This window comes from Felis catus, chromosome D3 (genome assembly GCF_018350175.1).
Source record: "Felis catus isolate Fca126 chromosome D3, F.catus_Fca126_mat1.0, whole genome shotgun sequence".
Classification (NCBI taxonomy): domain Eukaryota; kingdom Metazoa; phylum Chordata; class Mammalia; order Carnivora; family Felidae; genus Felis; species Felis catus.
The window spans coordinates 11,179,783-11,198,753 of record NC_058379.1 but is presented as its reverse complement, the minus strand read 5'-3'; the positions used below and the strand labels follow the sequence as shown (position 1 = coordinate 11,198,753).

At 58.9% G+C, this 18,971-nt stretch overlaps 1 protein-coding gene across 1 annotated transcript in view; it reads left to right on the top strand.

Annotated features, from left to right (window-relative positions):
* Positions 1-8,819, top strand: part of RBM19 (RNA binding motif protein 19) — a 143,286-nt gene extending 134,467 nt beyond the window's left edge. The window contains exon 25 of the mRNA XM_006938504.5: positions 8,404-8,819. Within this exon, the coding sequence (XP_006938566.2) occupies positions 8,404-8,415 (12 nt within the window). The 3' untranslated portion in view covers positions 8,416-8,819. The remainder of the gene's footprint in view (positions 1-8,403) is intronic.
* Positions 8,820-18,971: the final 10,152 nt, after the last annotated feature.

Genomic DNA, 18,971 nt, shown 5'->3' with positions numbered 1-18,971 from the left:
GGGCAGACTCTTAACGTGTGTGTTTATTTTCACATGTATGTTGCAAATACAGATGCACAGATAGCTCGTCGAACCTGTGATTTCACCGAGCTCCAGGAGGAGGTTAAAACAAAACAAAACAAGACAAAACTCTCCGTCTAAAGAGAATTATTAAGACCGTGAAGACAGTAACACGGAAGTGGTAACGAAGAGCCGTGAATGGTGGGAAGCCGGGGGGGGGGGGGGGGGGGGGGGGGGGATGGTTAGCAAACTGCTGCCCGGGGGCCAGATCCCGCCCTGCCTGTTTGCATAAAGTTTTATTGGCACACAGCCACGCCCGTGGGTTTACATACTGTCATTGAATAATTGCAACAGAGGCAGTATCGCCTGCCAAGCCGAAAATATTCCCCGTCTGACCCTTCGCATCAAGGTTGCCGAGTCCCGATCGAAAGCCAGCCACTGTCATTTTGCAGCCCAGATAGGGCCAGTGGCTGCTACAAGGCCACACCTGAGGGACTCCCCATCCCGTGCGCTGCCCGCTGCACCACGCGGCCCGGGCACAGACCAGAGCCGGGCCGTCTGGGCCCAGATCCCGGCTCTGCCCCTCACCCGCAGCATGACCTTGGGCCGGCTCCTTGGCCTCTCTCCGCCTCCGTGTCCTCACCTGTGACCCGAGAGCAACGGCGGAACCGACTCACTGGGGCCGTGACGGTTTCACGAGCACAGACGCGCCGAGGGCGGAGGACCGGCGCCCCCCACGCGCTGAGCGCTGCAGAAGAAATCGCTGCCGTCACCCATCCCCCCCAGCGTCAAGGAGAGTCCCCTGTGTCACCCCACCACCCACCACCCAGGAGGCCGAGCGCTCCGGCTCAGCGGCGAAACAAGAGGGGCTCTGCGATCTAATTAGAGCCTCACCAGAAGCCAGGGCTCCGTCCCCTCCAGCTTCCTTAATAAACCCCACTTCCCCTTAATTGCAGCTTTCATGAAAACGATCCACTGGGGCCTCAGCGCCCCGTCCTTGGGCTCAGGCCAACAGCAGGCATTTTTCTGCAGATTTCCAGGCGGCAGCTGCTTCTGCCTTCCCCAGGAGCTGTCAGGAGCCCTCCCGTCTCCCGGTCCCCGAGAAGATTCCAGGCGATGATACCGCTGCCTCCTCTGATGCCCGCGTGCCACCCTGCAGTGGGCAAAGCCCTCGCAGCCACCAGCTCGGCCGAGTCACAGGGTGGAGACTTGTCGCCTTCGTTGCACCAGTGGGGAAACTGAGGCTTGGGGAAGCGAAGTGGCGAGTATTCCCGGAAGGTGCCAGATGGAGGCAGGCCGCTTGCCAGGCGCGTGCCGTGGCGGCCGTGGCACCGTCTGGGCCGTCGTCTCGTCGTCCCCTTGGCTTTGCGGAAGAAGGGCGGAAGCTGGATACGCCGGGAGCCACGTGCACGGCAGCCGACATCACTGCTTCCGTTCACGGTTCTCAGGGCTGGGACGTGGCGCTGAACGGGTTGGGGCCAGAGCCCTTAACCCCCTCCGACTTCCGGCGTGTCACTTCCCACTATGGCAGGACCGAGAGCCAGGGAGAGGCCAGCCCAGACAGCGTCCACAGCCCGGGCAGTCTCGCGGCGCTTCTGGCCGGAGCAGGGCCACGTGGGAGCCGGATGCCCCACGAAGGCGCGGGGTCCTCGTGCTCCAGGAGCAGGGGGAGCGAGTGCGGGAAGCCCCTGCGATCTCAGACCCAAGCACCAGTTGTCAGCGCAGATCCCCAGAGAGACCCATGGGTGTCGCTTCCGCATGAAGACGTGTTTGCAGCTGCCCCACTGGCCACAGCAAGTCACGTGACAGAGCCCTCAAGGGAGGGGACTCCCAAGAGGCATGGACGTGGGGTAGGGCGGCAGGTGGTGGAAAGTCGGGGCTTGGATGCAGTCCCTCCCCCCCACACCCTTCCTTGAGCACCGTCTACCACCTAGATGAGTGGGGCGGCCTCCCTCCTTTTCACCCCCATCCTGGCTCCGGGGCTCTCCCGGGGGGCCTCCGTGGGTTTGTCACTGCTCCACACTTCCCTCACTGCCTAGTCTGTCACCACCCAGACGCCCTTTCAGGGCAGGGACCTGGCCTTGTACCCAGTAGTGGCCAGCAGGAGAGGCACCTGCTGAGGATTCCCAGGGATCCAAGCCGGCCCTGGTCTGGCCTCTTGAACAGGCCGTTCAGAGTCTCCGTGGCCAAAACCAGGGAAATCCCGGTCGCGCAGGAGCCTGTCTTCTCACGTCGCTGGGGGACCCAGATGGCACTCACCAAACCCCCGGGTGAGTGGACCATCGAGTTCCTCCGCTCCTGCTGGAAGGTTCTGTGTTCCTTACCTTCCCTGCACGCTCTGGTCTATCCTGCTTCGTCATCACAGCCAGGCGGGCCACCAGCAGGTGCCCTCCAGCCAGGCAGCCTCAACCCTGATCCTCCTCAAAGCCCGCCAGCCCCCTCCCCTCCGTGCAGGGCGCCCTCAGCGGGCCCGCGTTCCCCGGTTCCGCCTGCTCAGCTTGGCCCGGAGACAGTCCTCAGCCTCCCTTCAGAAGGTACCCCGGGGTTCTTGGGAGCCCGATCTGGTCCGTTCTGGTTCCCAAGACTCCCGTCGCTCCGAACCCCACTTTCTCTGGAAGCGTTAGGATGCAGAAACCGGAGATTGGGAGTTAGCCTCGTTTCTCTGTGTCGCGGCTCCTCTGCCATCCCCAGCCCCCTGCTCTGGCCGCGTGGCCCCAAATCAGGGACATCAGCACCTCCCGCCTCTCCCCCCAGGTGGCGTGGCTGCGGTTCTGGGCGGACTGGAAAGCGGGTGCTCCTGGGTCCTGCTTGGAGCCCGTGCTTGGACTCGTTAGCATCCGAAAAGCGGGTCCCAGCCCCATCCGTTCAGCCTCCACTCAGCGAAGCTGTTTCCAGAACGAGGGAGGAGAGGGCTGTTGGCATTTTTACCTTCTCTGAGTTGACTGTCAAGTATTTACTTTCAACTGTGTCTTGCCTGGGAGTCTTGGCTTCTGGAGCGAAAGCCACTAGACCCTCCAGAGGAGTGTACTTGCCAGAAACCCCAGGCCCTTGCGGGGTGAGAGGTGAAGGGCCCAGAAGCACAGGCTGGAGAATCACCCAGCCCGGATTCTGCTTTCCCGGTCTCAAACCTCTGCGTCTGCTTCCTCTGAAAATAGAAAAGACCGTCCCTCCCCGGGGGTCCCAGGGCCCCGGAGGGTGGGTGCCAAGCCGCAGCCCAAGGCCTGTTCCCTGGGAAACGCACTGCGGCTCTGCCCCCAGCTCCAGAAACGCCAGGTAGTCTGGGGTGCTTTGCAGTGTGTGTGCAGGGACTGTTGGGTGCACCGTGAGGACAGTAACGGGGGTCTCGTGCAGATGTGGGTGCTGGGAAGGGGCTTCTGAGAAGTGGGGTCCCACCCGCAGCGGGGGCGGGAGGCAGCCAAGCAAAGGGGAAGAGGGGAGTGGGGCACGGCCTGTGCGAGGCTGCTGTGGTGGGGGCTTGGAGCCTGGCCGCCGGCCCCCTCCCACCCCAGCCCCCAGAACCCGTCCAGACTGCAAAGCCCGCTGGCATCTTCCGAGCCCGGCCACCGCTGTTGGAGGTGGGGGGGGGGGGGGGGGTGGACCTCTGTCAGCCAGGGGCCGCTCCCAGGGCACCGTGCTGTCCCCGGCTGGGGGCCGCCGCCGCGTGTCAGGGCTGCTCAGGTCCCCGCGGCCCCCAAGGCGGGGAGTCACGTGACAGCCGGCTGAGGTTTCAGATGCATCCACTCATGAATATCAATCAGGCCTGGTAATTCACAGTAAGTGGGATCCAGATTGACTAATAAGGAAGGCTTTCACCCCAAACTGGGTCCGGGAAAGGAGAGTGGCAGCGGCAGGCAGGTGTGGGCGCGATGTGACCGGAATTGGAAAGCCTGACATTGGAGCCGCGGGCGGCAGGGTGGCCCGAGGCCCCTAGCGCTCTCGGGGAGCAGGCGTCCCGCACGGGCAGCAGCCAGCGCCCCCGGGGGCGCGGGGAGCAGGCTCTGGGGAAGCGGGGGGAGGCGAGGCCGCCTTTCAGGGATGCCACAGCCCTCCTGCGTGTCGCCGGCATCTGGGGTGTGGGGCCCCCACAGGTTCCCATCCATCCCGCTGGGTACCGGGCAGCCGTGGGGTCCAGCCGGCACCCCCAGCCGAGACAGGAGGCCAGGGGCAGAGCGTCCCAGGGGGACCGCGGCCCTCCTGGTCCTGGAGAGCAGCACCCGGAGTCCCGGGTGGAGCCCAGTCCCCTTCTGAGCACTTGCGTGGGTGCCCATCTCCTGCGAGTGCCCCACAGCCCGAGGTCGGGGAATCGGGGTTAAGGACAGCCACGGGAAGAGGCCGCACTCCGGCGTGAGATCCAGCCGTACTCTTACAAGCTCTGTGGCCCTGGGACCAAGTCACCTGGCCTTTCTGTGCCTCAGTCTCCTTTAAATGGGACGAGAACACCCACCTCAGAGGACTCGCTAAGCTGTGGCCCCACTGCAGCGGGGCCTGTGGACCAAAAGGGATGTGTAAAGCCCCTGGCACACTGTGGACGTCGCGTGAGGGTCACCTCCCTCCCTCGGCCTCCCTCGTTCCGGTTTTCTCCACCGTCCTGATAAGAGGCCGTCATCATTGCTGCCCTAAGCACAGATGGCTCAGTTCACCCACCAGCCCGCTAGACGGGCACCGCTTCTGCCGTCCTGATCTGCAGTGAGGAAGCAGAAACTCAGAGAGGTTAGGTGCTTCGCCCGAGACCACACAGCCCCGCGGCCAAGCCGGAGTTGGCGTGTGCTCTTCACCTCTTCACCTCCAGACTGTGCGCCACGCAGCCTGCCTGCCAGGTCTCCGTCTGCCCGTCGTCGTCTCCCAAATGAGGACTCACGGCCCTGCGTCGACCACAGAAGGCTCTGAGCCCGTTCCTGCTGCCCCTCTCCCTCGCGCACCAGGGGGAGCGTTTGGGTTGTTAACGGGGCTTGTGGGGGCCTGCACGGTGCACCTGCCCCGCGTCCTTGCCTGGCCTGGTGAGCCACCGTGGTGCCACAGCCCCCCTTGCTGGGACAGCCGAGTCCACCCTGCCAGCCCATCCTCAGTCGGTGCAGAAGTAACACCAGTCCCCTGAGTCCCGGCAGGAACGGCGTTCTGTCTCCAGAGGGAAAGGCAGTTCTGTCGGGGACTGTGGTCGACCCGGACTCGGGGCTTGAGAAGTTCGGGGCCCACATTAGAAGCTCCTGCAGGCCTCCGGACACACCGTGGACAGATTCTCGGGGCTCCGCTCTGAGCCCTAGTGCCTCGGCCGTCTTCCTTTGAGAGCTAAGTCCTCAGCCCCGGGGATTTCACAATAAAAAAGCTGAATGATCAGTTACGGAGTCCTCACCGCAGCCCAGCGACCCCTGCAACCTGCGGTTTCTCCCCATTCTGCAGTTGAGCAAATAGAGGCTCAGGGCCGTGCCCAGGACCCCTCCTCCCCCGCCCCGAAAGTCACTCAGCTCGGAAGAAAGAAGCCGGTCTGGTCTCCCTGCCTTTGAGCCCAGCGCATTTGTTCATTCACAAGACACGAGCACCTTCCCTGAGCCAGGCCCTGGGGTCTGCGGGGAGGAGGGCAGACCCAGAACCTGCCCTGCAGAGCCCACAGGCGAGGCGGGGAGCGGACGGGCCAGCCGTGGCAGACAGAACACTGACGTGCCCGTGCATCCTGGGAGCGAGAGGTTAGGTGCTTTGCCCTGGCGTCTGAGGGGACGCAGGTGCGTGTCCCCGTGGTCGTGTGTGTGGACGGATGGGACAGCCGTGGACACGCGGCTCTGTGGTCGTCGGGAGCTCGGCCTCAGCCCTGGGAGGGCAGTGTGGCGGTCGCCAGCGCTGCGTCTGTGCACCTGGCAGCGGCCAGGACACCTCCTCCGGGCCGTCCTCCCCAGCACACCGGCTTGCGCCCAGCGCCTCGCACGTAGTAAGTGCTCAGTAAACAACAGCCACGGTGATAGTGGGTATGGCTCCTGCTCTTGTTGATCCTCCAGGAGAATCACACGCCCCCGTGGGGAATGGATGAGCCACCTTGCCACCAACTGATGACCGTCGTTCGCGCCTTAAGGGCCCCGCCATGCCTCTGAGATGGGGGGGGGGGGCGTGGCAGTGAGGGTTGGCCAGCGCGGCCCTCCACCTCCCCCGAAACGCCGCGGAGTTTCTCATTTTTCCCCTTGAGCGGTTTCACCTGCAGCGAAGGCTGGCCGGCTGGAGACCCAGGCCCGGGGAGGGAGGCGGCTGAGGGGACCCAACCCCGTGCCCTTCCCCCCCCGCCTCCACCACCGAATACCCAGAAAGAGCCCGAGGGAGAAAGTGAGTGAGAAATGCGAGCCCCGGACCCGGCGGGAGTCTTTACCAAATGCATAAATAGGCCCAGCATTTAGATCCCGCCGGTTTGCATCTGGACGTTGGCAAACCGGGCAGCAGACTGCACGGAGACAACCTGTTCTGGCTCCTCGTCTTTGGAAGCAGAGGTTGGCCTTGGGTTCGTCTCCCTAAAGGGGGTCAGCCGCTTTCGCTGTGTAGGATCCTCGGACACGGCCCCCGGAGTCCGGTCATCTTTCACTGATAGGCGCTGTGTGCGTTAGAAATGCTTCTATGGAGAACTTCCCCGGAGCCGGATGCTTCTTACCAAAGGCCCTCCCTGACCGTGTGAGCGAGGGCTCGTGTGCAGAAACTAAGGCTCAGAGAGGTGTGGCGGCTTGTCCACGGTTGTGCGGTCCAGAAACAGCAGAGTGAGGCTTCGAGGCCCGGGGTCTGAGTGCAAAGCCAGCGCTTTCTGCAGAAGCCACCCTGACGGGCCAAGGCAGCGAGAGAGAAGACCCCCTCGTGCCCGTTCTCTCGGAAGCCTATCCGGCCTGGGCTCCAAGCAGCCACTGGCCCGCCTGGCCCCTCGCTCTAATTCAGCGCGGGCAGGTGGAATGAGGCCGTCTGGCGGCTGTAGGCCCAGCCCTGCAGGCCCTCCCATGGCTTTTTCTCCCCCGTTAGGACTCGGGTCAGATCTGAGGCACGGCCTTCCAGGCCGGGCCGCCCGGAGTCCTGTCTCGTGGGGCCTCAAAGCATCCAAGGCCTCAAGGGACAAGGCCAAGCCCCACCGGACCCCTGCCCACCGTTGTCCGACCGTCTCCAGCCTCTGTGAGAATCCCCTCTGGCTCAGGGCTCATCCTTACGCGTCCTCTATTGTTATCTCCTGGTTTCTCCTCAGATGTGACTTCATCTAATGTGACCCTCCCCCTGGGTACAAAATACTTTACCCCCCAACTCTGTTTCATTTTCTTCTGTGCATTTGCCCCTCTCTGACATAGTTGCTGTTCCTTTGTTGTCTGTTCCTCCTGCTGCCCCCAGCTAGAAATTTCCACGAGGGCAGACGTGTTATTGGTCCCTGCTGAGTCCCCCGAGCCCAGAACAGCTCCGGGGGCAAGGGCGCGTCGACCCTGAGCTACTGACTCTGTCAGGTCGGCAGAGAGCTTCCTGGTTCAGTCAGAATGCCCCTGCATTTCTCCCCTTTGACAGAGGAGAAAACTGAGGCCCCGGGGCTGGGTGTCCCCCCCACCCACCCCCCACCAATGCCCCAGTGCAGAGCTCTCAACCTCCAGAGGCTCTGGCCACAGGACATTTTCTCCGCCTTGAAGGAGGGACGTCCGAGGAGGATAAAGGGGAATAAAATCAAACGAGAACTTGGAGAGTTGGGCTGGCCGGCGTGGCTCCGGGGCCCCAGGCGGGGTGGCGGCCGCGGGGTCTGGGGGTTTGCTGGCGGCCGGCCGGCTGAAGGCTCATCTCGCCTTAGTTAGAATGCAGCCGTTAGATCCTGCCTGCTCTCTGATGGCTGGGAGTGATTGACACTTACAAATTACCCAGCCGAAAGTGTCGAGTCTTTGACCCCTGAGTAACATCTTTGGCAAGCCTGAGATTTGCCAGCATTTTGTCATCTAATTACTACAAATCCCTTGAAAATTCACTGGCTGGTGAATTTTTAATGCGGGGCAATTTCAATGTGATGCATTGCCCAGATGGGTTCTTGCATTTCTCACCCCTCTCTCCCCCTCGCTTCCCTCTTCTCTCCTTCTCTCCCTGTCTCCATCCGTCTCCGCGTTAACTTTGCTGACCTCACAAACTTTCGGGTGAGCTGCGGCCAGAGGGTGTGCCGTCCACGTTCTCTTCCTCGGAGAGGCGCGCACGGGCCCGTCTCCGGACAACATGGGGGTCTTCCTTCTCCCCACCCCCCTGCCCAGACCTCCCCGCCTGGCGCGACAGAGCATCCTTCACCATACCGTGCGGGCGGGCGCTTTCCCCGGGCAAGAGGGCCGGTGGGTGTTGGCGAGGTTGGTCGCTTTCACGCCCGGTCCTGGGCAAAGCAGGTGTCTCGCCCCACGATTATTTGTTCTTATTATTTTTAACCTCATTCTTTAGATCCTCGGATGATGGAGCTCACCAGGGCAGGGAAGAGACGGCTGCCTTTTTCGGAGCAGAGGACAGACCGCGCCTTCCACTCGGCATACCTGGATGGACCGGAGGGGGAAGCCAGACTCTCTCTGTCCCAGCACCACACGGACACAGCCTCCCCCACCCCCCGCCACCCGGCCCCATGCTGCAGGCTGATCCCGGAAATGCAATGCACGGGAAGTTGGGACTTAGGAACCGTTGCCCACAGAAGCAAAACTGTCTTCGAACCACGACTGGAAGGTGGCCCATGAGCGAGAAATCTGGCTCGTTCCTGCACGGTTCTCAAATACTTCTTACTCCTTTTCTCCCTTCACCTTTTATATGTATATCGGATTCCTATTTCTAAATGCGGAAAACAAGATGCCTTTTGAACTTCGTCCCCAGAACAGCCCTCCGCGTGGACATTTTGCTCGTTGACAACTCAGAGGGCGAGAACCATGGCCACAGCCGTGTTCTCGCCGTTGACCTCGTAGAGATAAGTCCCTTCCAGCCACCTCCGCCAGCCCCTCTCCACCCCTCCTCCCTTCCCCCTATTCAGGGAAACGAGGTTTTGCTTTTCAGCCCCATTTCTGGTTACATATGTACATGGCTGATAAAATATTCCGCCTCACCCCTTCTCCCCGTGGGACCCGCCGTCTTCCGGGGAAAGGGTTTGTATGACAACGGCCACGACAGCCTGTGTGTCGCCTGGAAACCGCGGTGGGGGCCGGATCGCTCTCTCTCCAGCTTGTCTTTATTCAGATTCCCTCTCCGGGTTCTGATAACGGCATCGCTGGAGAGGAGAGGCCTGGACCTCCTCTGCGGGTTCCGCCCGAGGCCCAGACGGCGGCGCTCCCTCCCCTGACAGAGGAGAGGCTACTGAGGTCCCTGGTGTTTGTTGCCTGGTATCTCCCCTCCCACCCCCTGCCCCCACATCCTCCACCTGGGGCCACCCACGCACGCGGCGTGGGCAGATGTCCCGGCTGTGGATGCCCAGTGCGTGAGCTCACCCTCCCCGGACGCCTTCGAAAGTTGGGGCCAGAGCCGAATTTGGGTGGGGGGAGGTCTCGAAGAAGCAACCTCGGCTGGATGGATAGACCCCAGCAGTCGGAGAAAAGGACTGGGCCCTTGCAGGGGGAGGGGATGTCATGGCTGCTCGAGATTGTCCAGGAGGGAAGAGGGTGAAGAATGGTCTGAGGCTCCACCCAGAGGGTTCTGGAAGTATTTGGACACCAATTCCCATTGCTCTGTCTGTCCACCCACTTGGTTGTCTTAACGTCTCCTCGCACGAGTCACCGATGTTCTGAGGTCCAGAGTATTCCGGAGGCAGAAGGCAAGGGAAGAGGGAGGTGTCCTTAAACGTCTTCCCGACCTCCTTTTACAAAACACAGCAGCTCACTTTGCTCTGAGTTCCCAGTGGCAGGGCCATCACACGAGTGTTGGGAAAGCCGCGCCCGCGGTGGCCCCCCTCTTCCAGAGGCTTCCAGAGGGCCTCGCCTCGGGGGAGCAGGTGTTTGCAGAGCTCCGTGATGGGCCGGGCCCGGGGCTGCGCCCTGAGAGGCAAGGCCACCGCCTTTGTGCTGAAAAGAGCTTCCAGTCGGGTGTGGGGTTAATAAGACCAGAATGAATTGAATAAACTTCACACGGGAGGTACAGCGTCTTCTGGAAGATGGGAGGAAAGTGTGGTTCAGACATGAGAGCAACAAGCATTTAATAAGCGCCCACTGGGTGCTCGGCACTGGGGTGGTAAAGGCGAGGGACCGGGCCCTGCCCTGGGAGGGTCAGCGTTCAACAAAAACGGCCTTTGCACAGGGATGACGCTTAGGAGGGGGCAGCAAGGTGGGAGGCGGCCGGGGCGTTGAACAGGCAACCGCAGCGGCCTTTGTGCCAAGTACCCACGCGCCCCCTGCGACCCCCGGGCGGGGGCTGGGTGCTCCCCCAAGAGAGGCGTGCAGGTGCCCTGCGTGTGAAATGCAGCCCGGTCCCCCCGTGCCGTGGCCCCATCATCATGAGCCTGCGACACTGGGCCCACGTGGAAAGAAATGCATCTGGGCCTATAAATGAGTCACTGCAAATGACTCGTTCCGTCCTCCGACCCCTGGTGCTGCCCGTCCAGCCTCATGGTCCGGGAAGGAAGCCCAAAGGCGGGGTGAGAAGCCATGAAAGCGCCCTTATCATGCCTCAGAATTCCTCTGCTCTTCTGTCCTTGTCCCATTTCACTGTGCAGCGTGTGGATGTGTGAGCGCCCACACACGCACATTCTGTTCCTAACGACGGTGCCGTTCGGGCCGTTTCAGGTCCCGTATTTGAGCCGTAGCCCCCGCCTGCCAATCGGTACCTTTCCTGCCACTTATTCATTCAGCAAATACTTGCTGAGACCCTGGCACCGTGCTTCGCACGGCGACGTTACCTGCTGAAGCCTCGTGGGAGCACAGACGCTAAACCCGGAACGAAGGGATAATACAATTTCAGGCAGCGGTGAGAGCTAGTGGGCCAAGGGCCGGCTCGGCTGGCGGTGGTGGCCTGGGGGGCCTTGCCCCGGGGAAGTGACTTTTAAGCCAAGAGTCGAGGCCAGAAAGGAAGGCGACATCGGAGGCGGACTGCAGCATCTTGGGCGGAGACCAGCAAGTTCAAAGGTCCGGAGGCAGACGGACCATGTGGCTAAGGACTGAAAGCTGGATGACGGAGGGACGGAGTGGACAGGTGCCCGGCCACGCAGAGGCCACTGTAGAGGGCTTGCTGTTCATTTAGACAAGAAAGGTAAAGGGTGCAATGGTGAAGCGTGGGAGACGGGGTGAAAACAGGATGTGGCAGACGCCGCGGGAAAACCAGTGGTTCCCAGCCCCTCCGTCCGTGTTGCCTACCCGGCACCGTGGCAGCCAGAGGCGTGGGAGACACAGTTCTAGCCAATCAGACCCAAGCAGAAATCTGGTAGCTTTCCAGCAAAAGGTTTTGTTCTCCTGATAAAAGGGGTAGGGAAAACCGCAGGCCCTCCCTCGCTCCTCCCCACTTCTTACTGCCTTTGATTTAGACGTGATGCCCGGAGCTGCCGCAGCTATTTTGCCACCTTGAGGGAAAGGCCGTGAGAATTGCAGAGACAGGCAGGCCGTTGAAAATCCGCACCAGCAACCTCCAGATTCTTCGGTACACTGGAAGAATAGTCCCCGTTCGTCTTTAAGATACAATTAGTTGGTTTTTGTGTTATTTGCCAAAAGAATGCCCAGGCTGGTACACAGGGTAAGGACCCGGGGCCGGAGAGAAGTGAGTGGGTGTGTCTGGTTTCGAAAGCCACAGCCTCGAGATTCTGAAATGGAGTGCCCTGTGTGGAAGAACCATCTTTGACGACACAATGAACCTGCTGTTTACTTGAGTGCGGAATGTTCACGATACGAAACCGAGAACTCTTGCTTCAAGTCCCCTCCTTACTGGGAAGGGCTAAAGGGAAGCGAGTCCAGCTAGACACGGATGCTCGTTCTCCGTGCAACCCTCGGTTCACCCGAGAGCAAGTTGGGTGGGCAGACGTCGCCGTGTGGAAAAGACTGCTTTCTGGGGTTCAATTCACGGGATCGTTGAACGGAGGTGGGGAAGGAGCCAGGGGTGGTGGAAAACAAACAGGAGGGAGAGAGAGGCGAGAATGTTCCGGCACAAGCCCTGACAGGGCCCACGTGCTATCCCCTGGGTCTCCAGAGTTGGGAGGCACGTCGTGACAACCGTTCTGTGCAATAGGAGAGAAAAATGACGAGAATGTGCAAATTCTTGATGCAGAAGAAGACAAAAAAAAAAAAAAAGGACATGTATTCCGTGTTTTTTGTTCTCTCAAGAGGCCCATTCTTAAGCAGAGAGGTGCATTGAAATGGAAATCATACAACGACCCGACTCCAGATACCCTGGCATCGAGGGAGGCCTCAGTGGCGTTGCACGAGAGGCGATGAGTGTGTGAGCCCTGGTTCCCAGTACCCAGCAGCAGACCAGTCCCAGTCCCGACCCCTTAATCCACTCCCTGACCTGAGGTCGAGGGCCAGCGGGGCCAAGAGAAACCGTCACACGGCTCTCTGCCTAAGCTCTGCGGCACAATGGCAGGCAGTTGGCAAACATTTGTCGAAGACCCACGGTGTGCCTGCTGCCCCGCGGGCCGGCCGGTCTACGCCCGGAAAGTTCCAGGTGTGGCGTCCATGGGGACACCGATGTCTTCTCAGCAGGACGGGTGACTAGCCCATGGCGTGGACGAATCTCACCGACGGTGCCCAGTGGGTGGAAGACGCCAGGCACAAAATTGCTGCGCGACTCCACTGCCCTTGAGGGGAGCCCGCCGACGGGCTGCAGACGTCCCCGCGCCTTGATCTGGGTGGCGGTCACGCAGGGGTTTACACGGGTAGAAATGCAGCGAGATGTGCCTTTTGCCTAAGCTGTAGCTCCAAAAACAAATAAAAAGGCCACAGATACCCACGTGCGTATGTAATCCAATAGTCAAGTCTGTTATGTGATTTATCCTGTTTTACCTGGATGCACGTTAGAGTCCCCTGGGGAGTTTTTGAAAGACATACACCTTGACCCCACCCCAAGAGATTCTGTAATGGCTCATCCGGGACAGTGGGGGCGTCTCAGAACTCCCGGCTAAGTTTCTGGTTGTTGGGTGTTTTGTTTTTTTGTTTTTTTTTTTGGTGTTGGGTTTTTTTTTTTTTGCTTTTTATGGTGTCCGTTTTGTTTCTGGTGTGTGTGTGTGTGTGTGTGTGTGTGTGTGTGTGTGTGTTTAACAGGCATTGCAGGTGCCCCCCAGTCATTTTGATGGGTAGCAACCCTGGGCTCTGGGACTTCTGTCTCAAGGGTGACCCTAGCCCCCCCCCCCTCCAGGTGTTGTTCACTGTCTATTAGAGGAGACAAGATCCCAGAAATAATCAAAAGTTGGGATTGTCTCTGCTCCAAGACATCTCAGGAAAGAGGTTGGCATAGACCTTGTGTCAGAGGAGATAAGGCTTTGTGGATAAGACGGACGTCCAGTTGGACAGGTCACACGAGAGGGCACGGACAAGCATTCCAGGGTGGAACGGCACGAACGGGGGCACAGAGGCAGACCCGCCTCGGGAGCATGAAGAGCTCTACCTGTCTCTTCGGGGTCCAGTCCAACTGGAATCCTCTTCTGGATTCTTCACCTCCCTTGACCTTTGTACATCTCTGCAGAGGAACTGCCCTGTCTGCAAGTCTAACTCCCTATTAAACCATAAGCCCCTCCCCCCCAGGTACCATGATGGCCATACTTTTGAACCACCCAGCTTCTGACCCAATTTCTTGCCTGGAGAGGGAGAGAGAGGGATATCGTTTCCAACAGAGAGCTGGGAAGTCAGGCCGAAACTGGTGTCAGATAGACCTTCCACCAAAGCCGCACCGCTCGTAAGGGCTACTCAGGATCAGGTGCCGGACATCATCCGTTTGCATCTGGCCCCGGATCTGGTCTCCACCGTTCACCCCGCTCCGTGCCCAGGAGGCTGGCCCAGGTGGAAGGCGTCAAGGGACTCCCTTTCAAGGATCAAGTTGTGTTTGGCCCCGGGGGAGGCCCTGACAGAAGATGAGAGGCCGGAGGGGAAAGAGGTTGGGCCATTCATTTGCCAGACCCCCGGCTGGCGGGTCACCCGAGGTTGACTGGTCCCCCCGCCCCCCCATCAGAGGCCCCAGTGTCTGACTGGCAGTGGGCGCCATCAGTGACCGCAATGCTTCTTTGTTCTCTATTCATTACCATCCCCCTACGGAGACCCCTTCGACTCCTTCCTAATGACTCCCCCACCGCTTAAATCACAACACTGCAGACCTACTGGGTGTCTGTTTAGGTACGCATGTTAATGCTTCAGACATCAAAAGGTAAGTTCGTTTCATCTCCCGGGCACCCATTTTTTTGCCCCTTTGGGGGTGATGTGGACCCCACTGAGAAGGCACGAGCTCTCTGGGCACCCTACCTCCGGCAGCCGACTTGTAATGGCTCCCCACTGTCGCCAGTCCCGAGGCACTTCACCCCTCTTCGTGGTGCCTCTTCGCCTCGCCCACACCTCTGTTCCTTTGTTAAGCCCTCCTTAATTACCATTTCCTGCCTGCCCCCCGCCCCCGCTGGAGGGAGATTCGGTGACTGAGCCCACAGCCCACCCCATGTTCCAGAATGTTCTAGAACATTCTGAAAGCAGGGTGTGAGAGTAGACAGTCCCCACCCCCACCCCACACACACACCCAGATCCTATTCATCCCCAGACCACCACCCCTCCCGCCTGGAGGCTGGCATGACTTGTCCCTCTCATGGCTCACCCCCCCCCCCCCGCCCCGAGGCCCTGGGACTTGCAGGTGGAGGGAACGCCCCAGCCGCACAGCACAGCCGTGCTTCAGCACCTCGTTGCTTCCCAAGAGCATTCAGCGTTTCCTTAGGTGCACAGAAAGCACTCCCCTTTCTCAGGAAGCGTCGGGAACATAGGGGAACAGAGCTGTTTAGCCTCTTTCCAAGGCCGATGGACCCCCTCACTATCAGCCTCCAGCCCGCAAACACAGTGGAGTCTCACATGTCGACCCGCAGCCCTCCGAACGTGTTCTGTTAAGAAAAAGGTTTCCTATATTACACAATCCATGCTGGTTGGCCAAGGAACTTTCCTTCCTATCCCCAGCTGCCTTCGAGGTCCTGCTTGGGGTTCACAACTAACCTGTTACCCCTGAGGATGCTTCTTGGCAAGCGTCTCTTCCTGATGGGAGAGCCAGTGTCTGCACTTTGGACCCTGAGTCTTGTAATGTCGTAAGCCCACCCTGACAGGCACGGGAGCCCTTTCCTCCCCCGGAATCCTCAACTGCCTCTTTCCTGGATCCACCTGTTTCTCCATATCTGCCCTCCTTGTAATCAACCCAAATGTTCTTTCTGCCCAGCAGAGCTAATGATTTGGTGCCCCTTCAGGCTGAGAGCCACTAAAGATATTTGCTTAGCATTGTTTTAAGGAGCAGCAGAGAGCTTCCTGGGGAGACGGTAAGAATGAGTGCCCCCTGGTGGAAGAAAGAGCTCGGCCTCTCCTACAGGAACCACTGCAATTCCGCTCCGGCTCTGAACTTGCATATCGTCCTCAGCAAAGCAGTGGCTTTGCCATTAGTTACTAGACACACGGTCGTACGAAGGCAGTTTAGCAAACATCTTTGTTATGTGAAAAAACTCCTTGGGGATCACCCTCCCTACTCCAAGAGCCTTACAGTGTCCAGAGCTATTTGAGTCTCCCCCAACAAGAGTTCTAGAAAACACTGTTTTCTCCTTATTATTACATGTCTATCGCTGATTGTATGACCTGTAGGGATGGCTGTCCCTGGCTAGGGTCCAGTTGACCTGATCCTTTTTTTTTTTTTTTTTTTAGAGACAGGGATAGAGAATCCCATGAGGGGCAGAGAGAGAGAGGGAGGGAGGGAGAGAGAGAAGCAGGGCTCACCTGAAGCAGGGCTCAAGCTCACCCGATGTGGGACTTGAACTCTTGAATTGTGAGATAATGACCTGAGCTGAAGTCAGATTAATGACTGAGCCCCCAGGCACCCTGGACTGATCCTTGATCTGCCCCTTTTGCCTGACCCTGGCCTGCTTTGCCCGCCACACGCCCCAGGATGCTCCTTCGCCAAAACCGCCACCATTCCCTGGGTTAGAGTCAGAATCTTCTCGCCCCCTTCTCTCTCAACCAGTTAAGTTGGTAGAGCAGCAGTTCTCAAATTTTTGAGTCTCAAGACCCCTTTCCACTCTTTTTTTTTAAAAATTTTTTAATGTTTTTTATTTATTTTTGAGAGAGAGAGAGTGAGAGAGAACGCCAGCAGGGGAGGGGCAGAGAGAGAGGGAGATACAGAGTCCGAAGCGGGCTCCAGGTTCTGAGCTGTCAGCACAGAGCCCGACGCGGGGCTGGGACCCACAAACCGCGAGATCATGACCTGAGCCGAAGTCGGACGCTCAACTGACTGAGCCACCCGGGCGCCCCAATTCCTTTGCACTCTTAAAACAGTAAGGACCTCAAAGAGATGCCATTTATGTGGGTGCCATCCATTAATAGGTACTGTTCAGCAGTTAAAACTGAGACATGTAAAGATACTTAATTCATTTAGCAATACTACCAATAAACTCAATTACATATTAACGTAACGTATTTCGTGGAAAGCTCATAATATTTTCCAAGCACTACACTGAATGTGGGGACGGGGGCAGAATGGCTTCTCCTTTCCGCAGACCTGGGGTGCCTGACTCTCTGTTCTCACACCTGCTTCTGCGATCTGATTCAGTCTGTTGTTGGGGTTGAGGTGTGTGAGGACATTCTGGTCCCACATAGGGCAAGGTAGAAAAGGAGGGCCCTGCAAAGGGTCCCTGGGACCCCCAGCCGCCTCAGAGCGCTGCCTGAGAGCGTTCAGACCCCAGTCCCCAGGACCACCCTGTGTATCTGATAAAAATGAACGTTCTCTGCCAGGAAGGAACAGTGTTTTCAGTGGTCGCAAAAGGGGTGGGCACGTGCGTCATTTCAGGGGCCACGCCAACCCCGCGAGGCTCACCTCTGACCTCCAAGTTGCAGCCACAGGTTGGGGGAGAGGGCACAGGAGAGTTGCTTTGCCGCAAAGCCCCACGGTTGCTTCCGGAACAAAAACACAGCCTCCTCCAGTCCACTCAGTGCAAAAGCCACATCCAGAGCTAATAATAGTAACGGCAGCTATTACCTGGGGGGATATTATCTGCCACGCCAGACGCTATACGTGGTTAACACACACCATCCCAGTTTGTCCTCCCAGGAGCCCTTAATGCTGTTACTGTGTCCATTTTACAGATGGTGAAACTGAGGCCCAGAGAGGCAAGGTCACATAGCAGAGCCAAATTAGCCCAGCATATACTGGCAACTACACCCTTCGAGTCCAGTGCTAGTGGCTTTACAACTGGCGTGTGTGTGTGTGTGTGTGTGTGCGCGCACATCTGCGTTTTTATAATCATGGTGTTTGCACGGAGAAGTCTGGAAAAAAATGGACACCAAATCATTAGCGATGGTTACTCACAAGGTTGAGGAAACAGATGGGCCTTCCCTTGCTCAGCCTTTGCTTGTAACGTTCGAAGCCTCAAATCAGAAAAACTAAACAGAGATTTTTTTGGAAAGTCAAAAATACTTCCCTTGCTGACGCGTGGGGCATGTGGCCGTGTGTGTGTGCGCGTTGCGTGGTGGGGCAGGGAGAGAAACTTCCAGAAAGCCGCAAGCTGGGTGGACAGTTGCCCGGGTCCTGGGCACCGTGAGGCTGGCCTGTCAGATGACGCGGGGGCACTCACGGGTGACCCACAACCAAGCTGTTTCGCCCCGAAGTCCTCAAGGTGGGCACCCACGTGTGGGTGGGCATTGAGGTGCACCCAGAAAAAACCACCGGTACCCCATCCGCCGAGGACAGCTGGACACTTCTGGGGCCACAAGCCTTGCCTTCTGGGATGCCCGCCGTCACCCCCCGAGGACGAACCCCCCTCGAAGTCCCCGGGGCTCACAGGACAGGAGATTTTCATTTTCACCCGGGAGACAGCCTGTCTGTCGGATAGCTAGGAGACTCCTTCTATTTTTTTTTTCTGAATGATAATTTTCCCCCTTTTTTTGTAGCTAAAAATCACCCAGGCTTGTCCAGACGAGAGGGCAGAAAATTATGCCGTGAAAGAGAAGGGAAGATAATTTCTCCGGGTCACAGACATCCTCACTTGTCATCGGTCTGCAGCAGGAGAAGTGGAGAAGGAATGAAAATGAAGGCTGGCCCAGATCCATCACTGTCCTCCCCGGCCCTCCCTGGGGGGGACCGACCTGGGGAGGGCGGGAGGGAGGGACGGGGGCTGTGGGCTCCAATCAAGGGACTGGGCGAAGGGGGGAGTCTGCCGACCTGACCTGCTGTCCTAGCCGGACGGGCCCACTCTCCCCCTCGGGCCTCAGTTTCCCCATTGAGCAAACAGGGGTAATCGCTCCCTCCTCGCTTACCGCCTGCACCCCTCCCCCACACAGCAGATCCCAGACGGGAACATTCTGGAGACCCCGGACCACGAAAACACAAGGTGTGGGAGGCGACAACCCTGAGGTCCGCCAAAGGCCGATGAAAGCTACCGGCCGAGAGGGCCGAGGGGGTGGGATCAAGTCCCAGCACCATCCTGACCACAGCTTGGGCACATCGCCACCCTGCCTGGGCCTCAGTTTCCCCATCTGTAAACTGGGGGGGGATAACATGACCTAATCCATAATCGTGCGGACGAAGTGGGCGTTACGCATGATGTGTCTCACATATGGCAGTCGCTCACTTGTAATAAGAGTAGAAACAGAAAAGTACAGGGAAACTACCCGTGCGTCACCCACGTCAACCGCAGGTGATGCCTCAGGGTCTCACTTTCTCGTGTGTAAAAGGAACACACGCTCATAAGGGGGCAGGTTGTAGAAAAACCACAGAATCTGGTCAAACTAGTTCGGGCCGTAACCCTACCACCCACCCGCATGGGCCGGGGTAAGTCACTTTCACTTCCGTCGGCCTCAGTTTCCCCATCTGCAAAAGGGGCCTGTGATACCTCAGCGGGTGGC